The sequence below is a fragment of the Armigeres subalbatus genome, chromosome 2 (genome assembly GCF_024139115.2).
Source record: "Armigeres subalbatus isolate Guangzhou_Male chromosome 2, GZ_Asu_2, whole genome shotgun sequence".
In the NCBI taxonomy this organism is placed as follows: domain Eukaryota; kingdom Metazoa; phylum Arthropoda; class Insecta; order Diptera; family Culicidae; genus Armigeres; species Armigeres subalbatus.
Genome location: NC_085140.1, coordinates 5,329,527 through 5,347,820, shown reverse-complemented (window position 1 = coordinate 5,347,820; position 18,294 = coordinate 5,329,527). Strand labels below are relative to the sequence as shown.

At 52.0% G+C, this 18,294-nt stretch overlaps 2 protein-coding genes across 2 annotated transcripts in view; both read left to right on the top strand.

Moving 5' to 3' along the window:
• The window catches only part of LOC134213966 (uncharacterized), a 408,814-nt gene that overhangs the window by 343,773 nt on the left and 46,747 nt on the right, over window positions 1-18,294 (top strand). The gene's annotated exons all lie outside the window — the stretch shown is intronic.
• Window positions 14,449-15,358, top strand: LOC134213961 (general odorant-binding protein 67-like). The gene is made up of 3 exons (XM_062693413.1): window positions 14,449-14,673; window positions 14,738-15,004; window positions 15,067-15,358. Exons 1-3 carry the CDS (start codon window positions 14,449-14,451, stop codon window positions 15,160-15,162), a joined length of 588 nt encoding a protein of 195 aa, XP_062549397.1. The 3' UTR covers window positions 15,163-15,358.

The window sequence follows — 18,294 nt, the reverse complement described above, 5'->3', positions numbered from 1 at the left end:
ATAGATCTTCTCCATATTAAAGGCGTATGAATTGGATAGAAAAGTATTGAAACAGAATTAAATAAGGATTTGGATTTGGATTGGATTTGGATTGGATTTGGATTGACTGGATTGACTGATTGGATTGGATCTGATTTGATTGACTGGATTGACTGATCTGGACTGACTTGGACTGGACCTGGACTGGATTTGGACTGACTGGACTTGGATCTGGACTGACCTGGACTGACCTGGACTGACTTGGACTGGACCTGGACTGACCTGGACCGACTGACTGGATCTGGACTGGACCTGACTGACTCTGGACTGGATCTGACCGACTTGGACCGATCTGGACTGATCTGACTGGATCTGGACTGGATCTGGACTGGACCTGGACCTGGACTGACTGGACTGACCTGGACCGATTTGGATCTTGACTGGATCTGGACTGACCTGGACTGGATCTGGACTGGACTCTGGACTGACTGGACTGGATCTGGACTGACTTGGACTGAATCTGACTGGACCTGACCGATCTGGACTGGACTGGATCTGGACTGACCTGACTGGATCTGGACTGGATCTGACTGGACTCTGACTGATCTTGGACTGACTGACCTGATCTGGACTGACCTGGACTGACCTGGACTGGATCTGACTGACCTGGATCGACCTGACCGATCTGGACTGACCTGGACTGATCTGGACTGACTGGACTGGATCTGGACTGGACTGACTGGACCGACTTGGACTGGATCTGACTGACTGGACTGATCTGGACCGACTTGGACTGACCTGGACTGATCTGACTGGATCTGGACTGGATCTGACCGACCTGGACTGGATCTGGACTGACCTGGATCTGGACTGGACCTGGACCGACCTGACTGGATCTGGACTGACTGACCTGGACCGACCTGACCGATCTTGGACTGATCTGACCTGGACCGACTGGATCTGACTGACCTGGATCGACTGACCGACCTGGACTCGATCTGACCGACCTGGACTGATCTGGATCTGACTGGATCGATCTGGACTGACCTGGACTGACCTGACTGGATCTGACCGATCTGACTGGATCGACTGACCTGACTGGACCTGGACTGACCTGACCTGACTGGACCTGGACTGGACCTGGACTGGATCTGACTGACCTGGACTGGATCTGGACTGGATCTGGACCTGGATCTGACCTGACTGACTGGACCGATCGATCGACTGGATCTCCTGACTGACCGATCTGGACTGATCTGGACTGGATCTGGACTGACCTGGACCTGACCTGGACTGACCTGGATCTGACTGGATCTGGACTGACCTGACTGGACTGACCGACTGGATCTGGACTGACCTGACTGATCTGGACTGGATCTGGACTGGATCTTGACTGACCTGACTGGATCTGACTGACCTGGACTGGATCTGGACTGATCTGGACTGGATCTGGACTGATCTGGACTGGATCTGGACTGGATCTGGACTGATCTGACTGGATCTGGACCGATCTGGACTGACCTGGATTGACCTGACTGACCTGGACTGATCTGGACTGGATCTGACCTGGATCTTGACCTGATCTGGACCGACCTTGGACTGGACTTGGACTGATCTGGACTGGATCGACTGGATCGACTGGACCTGGACTGGACCTGACCGACCTGGACTGGACTGACCGACTTGACCGATCTGGACTGGATCTGGACTGACCTGGACCGATCTGACTGGATCTGGACTGACCTGACTGACCTGGACTGGACTTGGACTGACTGGACTGACCTGACTGGACCTGGACTGACCTGGACTGGACTGACCGATCTGGACTGGATCTGGACTGATCTGGACTGACCTGGACTGGATCTGGACTGGATCTGGACTGACCTGGACTGATCTGGACTGGATCTGGACTGATCTGACCGATCTGGACTGATCTGGACTGGATCTGGACTGACCTGGACTGACCTGACTGGATCTGGACTGGATCTGGACTGACCTGGACTGGATCTGGATCTGACTGGACTGGATCTGGACTGGATCTGGACTGACCTGGACTGATCTGGACTGACCTGACTGGATCTGGACTGACCTGGACTGGATCTGGACTGACCTGGACTGGACCTGGACTGATCTGACTGATCTGGACTGGATCTGGACTGGACCTGGACTGGATCTGGACTGACCTGGACTGGATCTGGACTGACCTGGACTGACCTGACTGATCTGGACTGGATCTGGACTGGACCTGGACTGGATCTGGACTGGATCTGGACTGACCTGGACCGATCTGGACTGACCTGGACTGGATCTGGACTGGACCTGGACTGGATCTGGACTGACCTGGACTGGACCTGACTGACCTGGACTGACCTGGACTGGACCTGGACTGATCTGGACTGGATCTGGACTGGATCTGGACTGGATCTGGACTGACCTTGACCGATCTGGACCGATCTGGACTGGACTGGACTGGATCTGGACTGACCTGACTGGATCTGGACTGACCTGGACTGGATCTGACTGACCTGGACTGGACCTGACTGGATCTGGACTGACCTGGACTGGATCTGGACTGACCTGGACTGGACTTGACTGACCTGACTGGATCTGGACTGATCTGGACTGGACCTGACCGATCTGGACTGGATCTGGACCGACTGGACTGACCTGGACTGGATCTGGGACTGACCTGGACTGGATCTGGACTGACCTGGACTGATCTGACCGACTGACCGACTGGACTGACCTGGACTGGATCTGGACTGACCTGGACTGGACCTGGACTGGATCTGGACTGGATCTGACCTGACTGACCTGGACTGGATCTGGACTGACCTGGACTGGATTGGATCGACCTGACTGACCTGGACCGATCTGACCTTGGATCTGGACCTGGACCAATTGACTGACCTGGATCTGACTGATGACTGGACTGATCTGGACTGACCTGACCTGGACTGGATCTGACCGACTGGATCGACTTGGATCGACTGACGACTTGGACTGGATCTTGGACTGACTTGGACTGACTTGGACTGACCTGGACTGGACCTGGACTGACCTGGACTGGATCTGGACTGACTCTGACTGGATCTGGACTGACTGACCGATTGACCTGGACTGGATCTGGGACTGACTCTGACCGATCTGACTGACCTGGACTGACCTGGACTGGACTGACCTGGATCTGACCTGACCTGGACTGGATCTGACTGACTGGACTGACCTGGACTGACCTGGACTGACCTGGACTGGATCTGGACTGACCTGGACCGACCTGACTGGATCTGGACCTGACTGGATCTGACCGATCTGACCGACCTGGACTGACCTGGACTGGACCTGACTGGATCTGGACTGGATCTGGACTGACCTGGACTGACCTGGATCGATCTGGATCGACTGGATCTGACCTGACTGACCTGGATCTGACCGACCTGACTTGGACTGACCGATCTGGACTGGATCTGGACTGGATCTGGACTGGACCTGGACTGGATCTGGACTGGATCTGGACTGACCTGGACTGACTCTGGACTGACCGACCTGACTGGACCTGACCTGGACTGATCTGACTGGATCTGGACTGACCTGGACTGGACCTGACTGATCTGGACTGATCTGACTGGACTGGACTGACTGACCGGATCTGGACTGACCTGGACCGACTTGGACTGACCTGGACTGACTTGGACTCGACCTGACCGACCTGGACCGATCTGGACTGACCTGGACTGGATCTGGACTGATCTGGACTGACTTGACTGACCTGACTGACCTGGACTGACCTGGACTGACTGGATCTGGACTGACTGACTGATCTGGACTGGACCTGACCTGACTGACTGACCGATCTGACTGACTCTGGACCTGGACTGGACTGACCGACCTGGACTGACCTGACCGATGGACTGGATCTGACTGATCTGACTGGATCTGACTGATCGACTGGATCTGGACCGACCTGACTGGATCTGGACTGGATCTGGACCGATCTGGACTGGATCTGGACTGGACCTGGACTGGATCTGGACTGACTCTGACTGGATCTGGACTGACCTGGACTGATCTGGACTCTGGATCTGGACTGACCGACTGGACCGATCTGGACTGGATCTGGACTGATCTGGACTGGACCTGGACTGACTGGACTGACCTGGACTGACTGGACCGATCTGGACTGACTGGACTGGATCTGGACTGGACCTGGACTGACCGACTGGATCTGACCTGGGATCTGGACCGACCTGGACTGACCTGGACCTGGACTTGACCTGGACTGACCTGACTGGATCTGGACCTGGACTGACTGACTGGATCTGGACTGACTGGATCTGGACTGACCTGACTGACCTGGACCTGATCTGGACTGGATCTGGACTGATCTGACTGGATCTTGACCTGATCTGACCTGACCTGACCTGACTTGGATCTGACTGACCTGGACCGATCTGGACTGACCTGACCGATCTGACTGACCTGACTGACCTGACTGGATCTGGACTGGATCTGGACTGGACCTGACTGACCTGGACTGGATCTGACCTGACTGACCTGGACTGGATCTGGACTGACCTGACTGGATCTGACTGGATCTGGACTGACCTGACTGGACCTGGACTGGACCTGGACTGACCGACTGATCTGGACTGGACCTGGACTGACCTGGACTGGATCTGGACCGACCTGACTGACCTGGACTGGATCTTGACTGACCTGGACTGACCTGACCGATCTGGACTGACCTGACTGGACCTGGACTGGATCTGGACCGACCTGGACTGATCTGACCTTTGGACTGACCTGGACTGGACCTGGACTGACCTGGACTGATCTGACTGACCTGGACTGACTGGACTGACCTGGACTGACCTGACCTGATCTGACCGATCTGGACTGATCTTGGACTGGACTGACCGATCTGGACTGGATCTGGACTGACCTGGACTGGATCTGACCGACCTGACCTGACTCTGACTGACTGGACTGACTGGACTGACCTGGACTGACCTGGACTGGATCTGGACTCTGGATCTGGACTGACCCGATCTGGACTGGATCTGACCGACTGACTGATCTGGACTGATCTGGACTGGACCTGGACTGACCTGGACTGACCTGACTGGATCTGACTGATCTGGACTGACCTGGACTGGATCTGGACTGGATCTGGACTGACTTGGACTGGATCTGGACTGACCTGGACTGACCTGACTGGATCTGACTGGACCTGGACTGGATCTGACTGGACCTGGACTGATCTGACCGACTTGGACCTGACTGACTGGATCTGACCGACCTGGACTGACCTGGACTGGATCTGGACTGGATCTGGACTGGATCTGGACTGGATCTGGACTGGATCTGGACCTGACTGACTGACCTGACCGATCTGACCGGATCTGACTGACCTGGACTGGACCTGACTGACTGACTGACCGACCTGGACTGACCTGACCTGACTGGATCGACTGACCTGACTGGATCTGGACTGGATCTGGACTGGATCTGGACTGATCTGGACTGGACTGACTGACTGGACTGGACTGACCTTGGACTGACTGACTGGACTGGATCTGGACCGATCTTGACTGACCTGACTGGATCTGGACTGGACCTGGACTGACCTGGACTGGATCTTGACTGACCTGACTGACCTGGACTGGATCTGACCGGATCTGGACTGGATCTGACTGGACCTGGACTGGATCTGGACTGACCTGGACTGACCTGGACTGGATCTGGACTGACCTGGACTGGATCTGACCGACCTGGACTGACCTGACCGACCTGACTGGATCTGGACTGGATCTGGACCGACCTGGACTGGATCTGGACTGACCTGATCTGGACCTGGACCTGACTGGACCTGACCTGGACTGGACTGACCGACCTGGATCGACTTGACTGGATCTGACTGACCTGGACTGACTGGACTGGATCTGGACTGACTGGACCTGGACCTCTGACTGGACTGACTGACCTGACCTGGACTGGATCTGGACCGACTGGACTGACACTGGATCTGACTGGATCTGGACCTGGATCGACTGACTGGATCTGGACTGACCTGACTGACCTGACTGGATCTGGACTGACTGACTGACTGATCTGACTGACCTGACTGACCTGGACTGGATCTGGACTGATCTGACCGATCTGACTGACTGACTGACTGGACTTGGACTGGACCTGGACTGACTTGACTGGACTGACCTGACTGGACTGGACTGACCTGGACTGACTGACTGACTGACCTGGACTGACCTGGATCTGACTGGACCTGGACTGATCTGGACTGGATCTGACCGACTGGACTGACCGACTGGACTGATCTGGACTGGACCTGACTGACTGGACCGACTGACCGACTGACTGGATCTGACCTGGACTGACCTGGATCTGACTGACCTGACTGGGACTGACTGGATCTGGACCTGGACTCGACTGACTGGACTGACCTGGATCTGACTGACCTGGACTGGATCTGGACTGGATCTGGACTGGACCTGGACTGGATCTGGACTGACCTGGACTGACTGGACTGACCTGGACTGGATCTGGACTGACCTGACTGACCTGGACTGACCTGGACTGACCTGGACTGGATCTGGACCGATCTGGACTGGACCTGGACTGACCTGACCGACTGACTGGATCGACTGACTGGACCTGATCTGGACTGACCTGGACTGACTGGACTGACTGACTGATCTGGACTGACCTGGACTGGACCTGACTGATCTGACTGGATCTGGACTGGACCTGGACTGGATCTGGACTGGATCTGGACTGACCTGACTGACCTGGACCTGACTGGATCTTGGACTGGACTGACCTGGACTGGATCTGGACTGGATCTGGACTGACCTGGACTGACCTGGACTGACCTGGACTGATCTGGACTGGACCTGACTGACCTGGACTGGATCTGGACTGACCTGGACTGGACCTGACTGACTGGACTGGATCTGACTGACCTGGATCTGGACTGACCTGGACTGACCTGGACTGATCTGGACTGATCTGGACTGATCTGGACTGACCTGACTGGATCTGACTGGATCTGACTGGATCTGGACTGACCTGGACTGGATCTGGACTGGATCTGGACTGACCTGGACTGGATCTGACTGGATCTGGACTGGATCTGGACTGACCTGGACTGGATCTGGACTGACCTGGACTGGATCTGGACTGACCTGGACTGACCTGACCTGGATCTGACTGACCTGGACTGACTGACCGGATCTGATCTGGACTGACCTGGACTGACTTGGACTGACCTGGACTGACCTTGACTCGATCTGGACTGGACCTGACTGGATCTGGACTGGATCTGACTGGACCTGACTGGATCTTGGACTGACCTGACTGGACTTGGACTGACTGGATCTGGATCTGGACTGGATCTGACTGGACTTGGACTGGACCTGGACTGGATCTGGACTGGATCTGGACTGACTTGACCGATCTGGACTGGACCTGGACTGATCTGACCTGGATCTGGACTGACCTGGACTGGATCTGACCTGGATCTGGACTGACTGACTGGATCTGGACTGATCTGACTGACCTGACTGACCTGACTGGACTGACTGGACTGGACTTGACCGACCTGGACTGATCGACCTGGACTGACCTTGGACTGGATCTGGACTGATCTGACTGACTGGATCTGGACTGGATCTGGACTGACCTGACTGGATCTGACTGATCTGGACTGACTGACCTGGACTGGATCTGACTGATCTGGACTGACTTGGACTGGACTGGATCTGGACTGACCTGACTGATCTGGACTGGATCTGGACTGACCTGGACTGGATCTGGACTGACCTGGACTGACCTGACCTGACTGGACTGACCGACTGATCGACCTGACTTGGACTGACCTGATCTGGACTGGATCTTGACTGATCTGGACTGACCTGGACTGATCTGGACTGACCTGGACTGGATCTTGGACTGACCTGACTGGATCTGGACTGACTCCCGACCTGACCGATCTGACTGGACCTGGACCTGGATCTGGACTGGATCTGACTGACTTGGACCGACCTGACTGACCTGACCGGATCTGGACTGACCTGGACTGACCTGGACTGGACTGACTGACTGACCTGGACCGATCTGGACTGGACTTGACTGGACCTGGACTGACCTGACCGACCTGGACTGACCTGGACTGGATCTGACTGGACCTGGACCGACTTGGACTGACCTGACCGATCTGACCGATCTGGACTGACCTGGACTGACCTGACTGGACTCTGGACTGACCTGACTGGACTTGACTGGATCTGACTGATCTGGACTGGACTGGACCGACCTGGACTGGACTGGATCTGGACTGACCTGGACTGACCTGGACTGGATCTGGACTGACCTGACCTGGACTGGACTGACCTGGATCGACCTGACTGACTGGACTGATCTGGACTGACCTGGACTGACTCTGACCTGGATCGACCTGGACTGACCTGGACTGACTGACTGGATCTGACTGACTTGGACTGGAATCTTGGACTGGACTGGACTGGACTCTGGACCGACCTGACCGGACTGGACTGACCTGACTGGATCTTGACTGGATCTGGACTGGATCTGGACCGACCTGGACTGACTCTGACTTGACTGACCTGACTGGATCTGGACTGATCTGGACTGACCTGACTGACCTGGACTGGACCTGGACTGATCTGACTGGATCTGGACTGACTGACCGGATCTGGATCTGACCTGGACTGACCGGGATCTGGACTGACCTGGACTGGATCTGGACTGACCTGGACTGGATCTGACCTGACCTGACTGACTTGGACTGGATCTGGACCTGGATCTGGACCTGGATCTGGACTGGATCTGGACTGGACCTGACTGGATCTGGACTGACCTGACTGGATCTGACTGACCTGACTGACCTGACTGATCTGGACTGACCTGGACCGACTGGACTGACTGACTGACCTGGACTGGACTGGATCTGACTGACTGACCTGACTTGACTGGATCTGGACTGATCTGGACTGACCTGGACCTGGACTGGACTGGACCTGGACTGGACTGACCTGGACTGGACCTGACCGATCTGACTGACCTGGACTGACCTGACCTGACCTGGACTGACCTGGACTGGATCTGGACTGACCTGACTGACTGACCTGGACTGGATCTGGACCGACCTGGACTGGATCTGGACTGGATCTGGACTGGACTGGACTGGACCTGGACTGACCTGGACTGACCTGGACTGACCTGGACTGGATCTGGACTGACTCTGGACTGGATCTTGGACTGGATCTGACTGGATCTGGACTGACCTGGACTGGACCTGGACTGACCTGACCGACCTGGACTGGATCTGGACTGATCTGGACTGATCTGGACTGACTGGACTGGATCTGGACTGACCTGGACTGGACCTGGACTGACCTGGACTGGATCTGACTGACCTGACTGGACCGATCTGGACTGGATCTGGACTGACCTGGACTGATCTGGACTGATCTGGACTGACCTGGACTGACCTGGACTGGACCTGACTGGATCTGGACTGGACTGGACTGGATCTGGACCTGACCTGACTGACTGACTGGATCTTGGACTGGATCTGGACTGGACCTGACTGATCTGGACTGACCTGGACTGGATCTGGACTGACCTGGACTGGACCTGACTGATCTGGACTGATCTGGACTGGATCTTGACTGGACCTGGACTGGATCTGACTGACCTGGACTGATCTGGACTGACCTGGACTGGATCTGGACTGGACTGACCGACCTGGACTGGACCTGGACTGGATCTGACTGACCTGGACTGACCTGGACTGACCTGGACTGATCTGACTGACCTGGACCGACCTGGACTGGATCTGGACTGGACCTGGACTGGATCTGGACTGACCTTGGACTGGATCTGACCGACCTGGACCTGACCTGACCGACTGGATCTGACTGACCTGGACTGGACCTGACTGGATCTGGACTGACCTGACTGGACTGACCTGGATCTGACTGACTGACCTGGACTGATCTGACTGGATCTTGACCTGGATCTGGACTGACCTGGACTGGATCTGGACTGGACCTGGACCGATCTGGACTGACCTGATCTGGACTGACTGACTGATCTGGACTGACCTGGACTGATCTGGACTGGACCTGACTGACCTGGACTGACCTGGACTGGACTTGACTGGATCTGGACTGGATCTGGACTGACCTGGACTGGATCTGACTGGATCTGGACCTGACTGACCTGGACTGGATCTGGACTGACTGACCTGGACTGGATCTGGACTGGATCTGGACTCAATCTGACTGGACCTGACTGACCTGACTGACCTGGACTGGACCTGACCGACCTGGACTGACCTGGACTGACCTGGACTGACTCTGACTGGACTCCGGGACTGACCTGACTGGATCGACTGGACCTGGACCGACCTGGACTGACCTGGACCGACTCTGGACTGGACCTGACTGGATCTGGACTGGATCTGGACTGACCTGGACTGGATCTGGACTGGATCTGGACTGATCTGGACTGGATCTGACCGATCTGGACTGACCTGACTGACCTGACTGGATCTGGACTGGATCTGGACTGACCTGGACTGGACCTGGACTGATCTGGACTGACCTGGACTGGATCTGGACTGGACCTGGACTGACTGGACTGACTGGACTGACTGACTGGACTGGATCTGGACTGGACTCTGACTGACTGGACTGACCTGGACTGATCTTGGACCGACCTGACTGACCTGGACTGATCTGACTGGATCTGGACTGGATCTGGACTGACCTGGACTGGATCTGGACTGGACCTGGACTGGATCTGACTGGATCTGGACTGACCTGACTGGATCTGGACTGACCTGGACTGATCTGGACTGGACCTGGACTGGATCTGACCGACCTTGGACTGGATCTGGACTGGATCTGGACTGGATCTGGACTGATCTGGACTGATCTGATCTGGACTGACCTGGACTGGATCTGACTGACCTGGACTGGATCTGGACTGACCTGGACTGATCTGACTGGATCTGGACTGGATCTGGACTGACCTGGACTGGATCTGGACTGACCTGGACTGGATCTGACTGGATCTGGACTGACTGACTTGACTGACCTGACTGACCTGACTGACCTGGACTGGATCTGACCGACCTGACCGGACTGACCTGACTGACTGACCGACTGATCTGGACTGACCTGACTGGATCTGGACTGGACCGACCGACCGACTGACCTGGACCGACTGGACTGGACTGGATCTGGACTGACTGACCGACCTGGACTGACCTGACTGGATCTGACTGGACTGGACTGACCTGGACTGACTGACCTGGATCTGGATCGATCTGGACTGGATCTGGACTGGATCTGACCGATCTGGACTGACCTGGACTGATCGGACTGACCTGGACTGACCTGGACTGATCTGGACTGGACTTGACTGACCTGGACTGGATCTGGACTGATCTTGACTGGACTGACTGGACTGACTGGACTGACCTGGACTGGACTGACCTGACTGGATCTGGACTGGACCTGGACTGGATCTGACTGACCGATCTGGACTGGATCTGGACTGACCTGGACTGGATCTGGACTGGATCTGGACTGACCTGACTGACCTGGACTGGACCTGGACTGGACCTGGACCGGACTGACTCGATCTGGACCGACTGGACTGGACCTGACTGACTGACTGATCGACTGGATCTGGACTGATCTGGACTGACCTGGACTGGATCTGGACTGACCTGGACTGACTGGACTGACCTGGATCTGGACCGATCTGGACTGACCTGGACTGACCTGACCGACCTGACTGGACCTGACCTGGACTCGACTGGATCTGACTGACTGACTGACCTGACTCGATCTGACCTGGACTGGATCTGGACTGGACTGGACTGGATCTGGACTGACCTGGACTGGATCTGACTGGATTGACTGGACCTGGACTGGATCTGACTGACCTGGACTGGACTTGGACTGGACCTGGACTGACTGGACCTGGACCTGACCTGACCTGGACTGACTGGACTGACCTGGACTGGACTCTGACTGACCTGGACTGGATCTGGACTGGACTGACTGACCTGGACTGATCTGGACTGACCTGACTGGATCTGGACTGATCTGGACTGATCTGGACTGGATCTGACCGACTGACTGGATCTGACTGACTGACCTGGACTGGACCTGGACTGGACCTGGACTGGATCTGGACCGACCTGGGATCTGGACTGGATCTGACCGACCTGACCGGATCTGACTGATCTGACCGACCTGGACCGACCTGGACTGACTGGACTGGACCTGGACCGACCTGGACTGACTGACTGACCTGGACTGACCTGGACTGGATCTGGACTGACCGGACTGATCTGGACTGACCGACTGACGACTGGACTCTGGACTGGATCTGACCGACCTGGACCGACCTGACTGACCTGGACTGGATCTGACTGGATCGACTGGATCTGGACCGACTGATCGATCTGGACTGACCTCGACCGACCTGGACTGGATCTGGACTGATCTGACTGACTGACTGATCTGGACTGGATCTGACTCTGACTGACCTGGACTGGATCTGGACTGGACTGGACTGGATCTGGACTGACCTGACTGGATCTGGACTGGATCTGGACTGACTGGACTGGATCTGGACTGACCTGACCTGACTCCTGACTGGATCGACCTGGACCTGACCTGGACTGACCTGACTGATCTGGACTGACCTGGACCTGATCTGACTGGATCTGGACTGACCTGGACTGATCTGGACTGGACCTGGACTGACCTGACCGATCTGGACTGGATCTGACTGGACCTGGACTGGATCTGGACTGACCTGGACTGGATCTGGACTGACCTGGACTGACCTGATCTGATCTGGACTGGACCTGACTGATCTGGACTGGATCTGACTGGACTGGACTTGGACTGATCTGGACTTGACCTGGACTGATCTGGACTGGACCTGGACTGACTGGACTGGATCTGGACTGACCTGGACTGACTGGACTGACCTGGACTGGATCTGGACTGACCTTGGACTGATCTGGACTGGACTTGGACTGGACTTGACTGACTGGACTGATCTGGACTGATCTGGACTGGATCTGGACTGACCTGGACTGACTGACCGATCTGGACTGACCTGGACTGGATCTGGACTGACTGGACTGACCTGGATTTGACTGATCTGGACTGGACTTGGATTGATTGGACTGACCTGGACTGGATCTGACCGATCGACTGATTGACTTGACGATTTGGATTGATTTGGATTGATTTGGATTGGATTTGGTTGGATTTGATTGATTTGATTGATTTGGATTGATTTGGATTGGATTTGATTGATTTGGATGGATTTGGATTGGATTTGGATTGGATTTGGATTGGATTTGGATTGGATTTGGATTGGATTTGGATTGGATTGATTGGATTTGGATTGGATTTGGATTGGATTTGGATTGGATTTGGATTGGATTTGGATTGGATTTGGATTGGATTTGGATTGGATTGGATTTGGATTAAAATTCGAATGGATGAACCAAATCACGATTATCCACGATGGGATTATTTTCACCTTGAAGATGACATTTTAGCAACAAAGTGTCACCAGAATTAGGTCTTACGGCAAGATTTGACGTAAGCTCAGAAAATGAAGAAAACCCAAATAAGGTGTTTTCAGAGTTCATTTAAAGCTGCGAGCGGCCAGTGAGTTCGTCGCACCTGAACCCCTCTTCTTCTTCTTCAATGGCTCTACATTCCAATCCTGATTTAGACGAAAGATAACGTATAATGTTCCCAATGTCAGCGGGAACCGTCTGCTGCAATAATATGCTTAATAATAGAATAATAATAATAATAATATCCCTAATGCCTATATTCGGCAGAAACTTCATCCGTCCGAATGCTTCCTCCGCCTTCTACCGAATGCATAATTTTGTGCAAAGTATGAATAATTTTCGTGTATTCGTTTATTTTATCCCACAATAATGTATGCATTTTTACTCAACTTGAGGTAAATAAGTTTTAATTCAATTATTCTCGTAAAAATACCGTTCTGGTCGTGGGGTCTAGGAGAGTCGATTTTCATGAACAGAAAGTTCGTCAGAGAACTTCCACACATTACCAATCTTTAATTTAGATATTTTATAGTTTCCATTCAAAAGTAACTGTCAAATGAGAAGCGCTTGCAAACCTTTTTTGCTGTTACATGTCAAGCTAGTACATCATCAGTAGTGCTCATTAAATTCAACTAAAAAATGTTTCATTCGTAGTTTTTATGCCGATGATCTAAAATGATTATTTCTCAATTGAATTGAGTTCTGCTTGAGGTACCTTGCACTTCCATAATTCCAATGTTTGTTTAGGCTATATAAGCTAGCTGTAGGTAAACAACAAAGATTTTTCCAAAGCTGTTCTCCGGGAAATGGCTACATCGGCGGTTTCAACGTTGGTCGTGATTTTGTTGCTGATAAGATCCTCAACAGCTCAACCAAAACCAGATGACACATCGTGCATTGAGGGTAATCAGAAAAAGATTCTCGACTGTTGCCGAATGCCCTTGCTTGTGAGTCAAGGTGTGGTGGCTCGCTGTATGATGGAGAACCCGATGACTCTGGCCGTCCCGGGAGTTCAGCGAATGGAGGGTTGTGTAAGTTAGCTAATCTGCAGGTCGGATGATCGGAACGAACGAATAAGTAATTTCTCCATGTTAGTGCATCGCTCAATGCCTTTTGACGACGCTCAATGCTTTCAGCAATAACACCATCGATAAAGAAGCCGCCAAACGTGCCTTCGCCCAAAGTCTCAGCTTGGATGCGTACTTCATTCCCCTCATCAACGCAGTGGTCGATGAGTGCTATAATTTGGTGAACAACAATGCGGCTTACAAAGCTGTTCCAGTTGCGCCCAAACCCGGACGTAAGGCATGCAGTTTTGCACCGGAAGGTTTTCTTAATTGCGTTAAAACCAAATTATTCCAGGTAAGGCGATTAGAGCTACTACTGAGGGCAATGTATGGAAATTTTAGTTTTATTTTTTTCAGCTTTGCCCAGTCGCAGTTTGGACGAAAAATCCAGCTTGTGATCGCTTGAAGCAAAAGTTAGCATTCGGATGCTCGTTTGACTCATTGATGGGCTAGAATCTTTGCCTAATAACAAATATTTGTCGGATATCGATATCGATTTCTAATCGGTTTGATAGATGTCCGGATAAACCTGACAAATATTTGTCATCATAACGAACAGTGGAGAATTATAATGTAGATACGAAGCAATTATATGGAATGATTTATCAGTGGCTGTTAAACAAGGAACACATTTTTCTAGTTGTTCATGTCAACAAACGTATCTAAAGTAGAACAATTATCGACAATTTTCAGACGCATATGATTTCTCCCTTACCATTGACATCACATTCAGAGCTTTGCGGCTGTGTTGAGTATTGCGTAATGGTCTCTCACGAACTGGTATTTGTAACAGTGCAGCGTAGTGTTCTGAAAGGTGCAGATATCGTAAGTTTGGCTAAAAAGACCCTGTAGGCTGCATGTACTCAGTGCTGATCGGGATACCATGTTGGTCTTAAAGAACAAGAAGGACTGTTAAGGCGCTAAGGTACGTGTAATTTTCCGAAAGTAACGGAGCTATTGTGCGTCCCATTCGCGAATCCAGCTTAGTGAGGTTTTATTGCTCTTCGATGAAGTATTTGACGGTCGAGAGGGGAATGTATCAGAGGCACCATCTGGCTTTATAGTCGACTCTACTAAGGAGGTCTGCGGCAGTATTGACGTAATAATTACGTTCTTCTCTACTATACTGACTGTCATTTCAATTTTTTGGTAATTTTTTACGAATTTTCGAAGCAGAGAATGAATTTTATTTGATTGTTAAGAATTGTGAAAAATAAAAGAGCAATTTTTTTGCCAACTGTGTAGCACATCTCTTTTGAAGCACTGTGCTTCGTGGCCGTGCGATTAACGACGACAATTATCTAGACGCATGTGCTATGCAATTCGGGTTCGATTTCCCGCCCGGTAAGTAGAAAACTTTTCGTGGTCGAAAATTTCTCCACTCTCACTGGATGTTATGTATCATTTCCGTTGGCTCATGCTTTTAGTGTTCAGTCTGAACGACCTCTGGTTGAAGACAGTGTTCCTGTCTTTTCAGCACCCTCGATATTCATTATTGATAACATTCGGAGAACTTGTTTTAATGATGATGATGATGATGATGATACTACCATCTATTGCAGCAAGGCACCTGCCGATAGCACTGGCCATATCTGGAAAACGATTTGATCATGATTATACTACTGTTTGAATTTCATCAAACTCCTGCATGAAGGGTCATGGGTGGGGTGGTTCCATAAGCAAAGACACTTATGCGAATCCACGGGATGAATAGAGAATCTTCTTCCAGAAGAAAGTTCGTACATACAATAATATAATCTAGCTCTCGTTACCCAGATTGACCCAATAGATGGGGAGAAGACCCCGCTCTCACCCGGACTAATCCGACTTACGGATAAAACGATAAAGGAATGCAAGACGATCATCGGAGAAGCCCGGGTTAAAATGACGAACCCTGTGTTACCAAGGATCAAAGGACTACCAAAGATACATAAGCCAGGTACAGAGATGCGAGAAATAGTTTCATCAGTGGGGTCCCCTATACAAAACTTGGCCAAGTGGTTAGTCAAGGAGTTCCAGAGTATGCCGAAGCTATTCCCCAGCAGATCAGTTGTAAACACCCAGGAGTTCACCAAGAGGATATTGGAATCAGGAAACATCGGAGAAGAGGACATCATGGTATCATTCGACGTAGCGGCATTGTTCCCAAGCGTTCCAGTGAAGGATGCTCTGAACCTTTTGGAGGATTGGCTACTAGAACAACGGACGGATACAGCATGGCGAGGAAAAGTAAAGATGTATCTCAAGCTTGCAAGATTATGCATGAATGAGAACTACTTTACATTCCGTGGAAGCTTCTACAAACAAACGAAGGGTGCACCTATGGGAAATCCGCTATCACCGTTTTTGTGCGAATTATTCATGGCGAATTTGGAGGACAACCTAGAGGAACAAGGAGTACTACCCGAGAAATGGTGGAGATACGTGGACGACATTTTCAGCATTATCAACCGGAAAGATCTACCCAAGATTTTGGAAGCGATAAACAACGTGCATAAAGACATCAAATTCACCCACAAGGAGAAAAATGAAGGTAAATTACCTTTCTTAGATCTACTGGTTATCAAGGGAACAAATGCAACATTAGACTTCGAAATCTATAGGAAGCCCTCTGTCGAGTAGCGGACTGTATCGGGGTAGGTACGAAGTGGAATACGGAGATCCTTCTTAAATAAAACACTTAGCTTAATTTTAACACTAGATTTACTGCTCCATTTTTCAACAAAGATTTGGTAATATTAATAACGATTATAAATTGCTCCCGATCGCGACGGACGCTGAATGCTAACTGATCGCACAAAAAGCTTTTTCTCCCAGCTTCATGCGCGCTAAAAATTCTGCCAAAAATTGCTGCCAAACAAATCGAAGTAAGCGGGTCATACATAGCTCAAACTAGAAATACTACAATAAGAGATCGGCGAAGACGCCATCTTGTTTCCAATCGAACCATCAAAAGCGGTTCCAATTCGACTTGTTTACTTTTTGCATCCATAAGAAGCAAGCAAAAAGTTCAAGTGATGCCAGTATTATTTTCACGATTTCATGCATTTTCATACGTTGCCATATCGACAGTTTTTCACTCCGCCGGTCTCTGGTTATAGGGTGGCTAGCTCAAACAACAACAGTCAAAAGTGAAAAATTCTTCGAGCTGTCAGGACGCAGCCCGAACATCCTCCCCCGGCGATGGCTTCAAGCAGGCTTCAATTATCCAGGATTGGAAGCGGCGCCAGCTTATGTATTGGCCGTCTTTGAATTCCAGATCGAGTCTGTAGATCGACGACACGTGTCAATCCATCAGCTCCAGGAAACGTCTTCTGAATGATTCCCAGCTTCCAAACTTGAGGCGGTAAGTTGTCCTCCTTTATCATTACCACCATCCCCGGACGAACATTGGCAGCCTGTTTCGTCCATTTGCTTCTTACCTGTAGCTCTACTAAGTACTCTCGGTACCAACGCTTCCAAAAGTTGTCTCGAAGTTTCTGTACGTACTGCCAGCGGGATAGACGGTTGATTGGTATTTCTTCGTATGTCGGTTCCGAAATTGCATATAACGGACGATCGATCAAAAAATGACCGGGAGTGAGA

Excerpts from the sequence above, each read along its gene's own strand:
- LOC134213961 (XM_062693413.1), top strand. The coding sequence starts at position 14,449 with ATGGCTACATCGGCGGTTTCAACGTTGGTCGTGATTTTGTTGCTGATA. Across the intron at positions 14,674-14,737 it reads TTCAGCGAATGGAGGGTTGT|TGCATCGCTCAATGCCTTTT; the intron begins GTAAGTTAGCTA and ends TCTCCATGTTAG. Across the intron at positions 15,005-15,066 it reads TTAAAACCAAATTATTCCAG|CTTTGCCCAGTCGCAGTTTG; the intron begins GTAAGGCGATTA and ends TATTTTTTTCAG.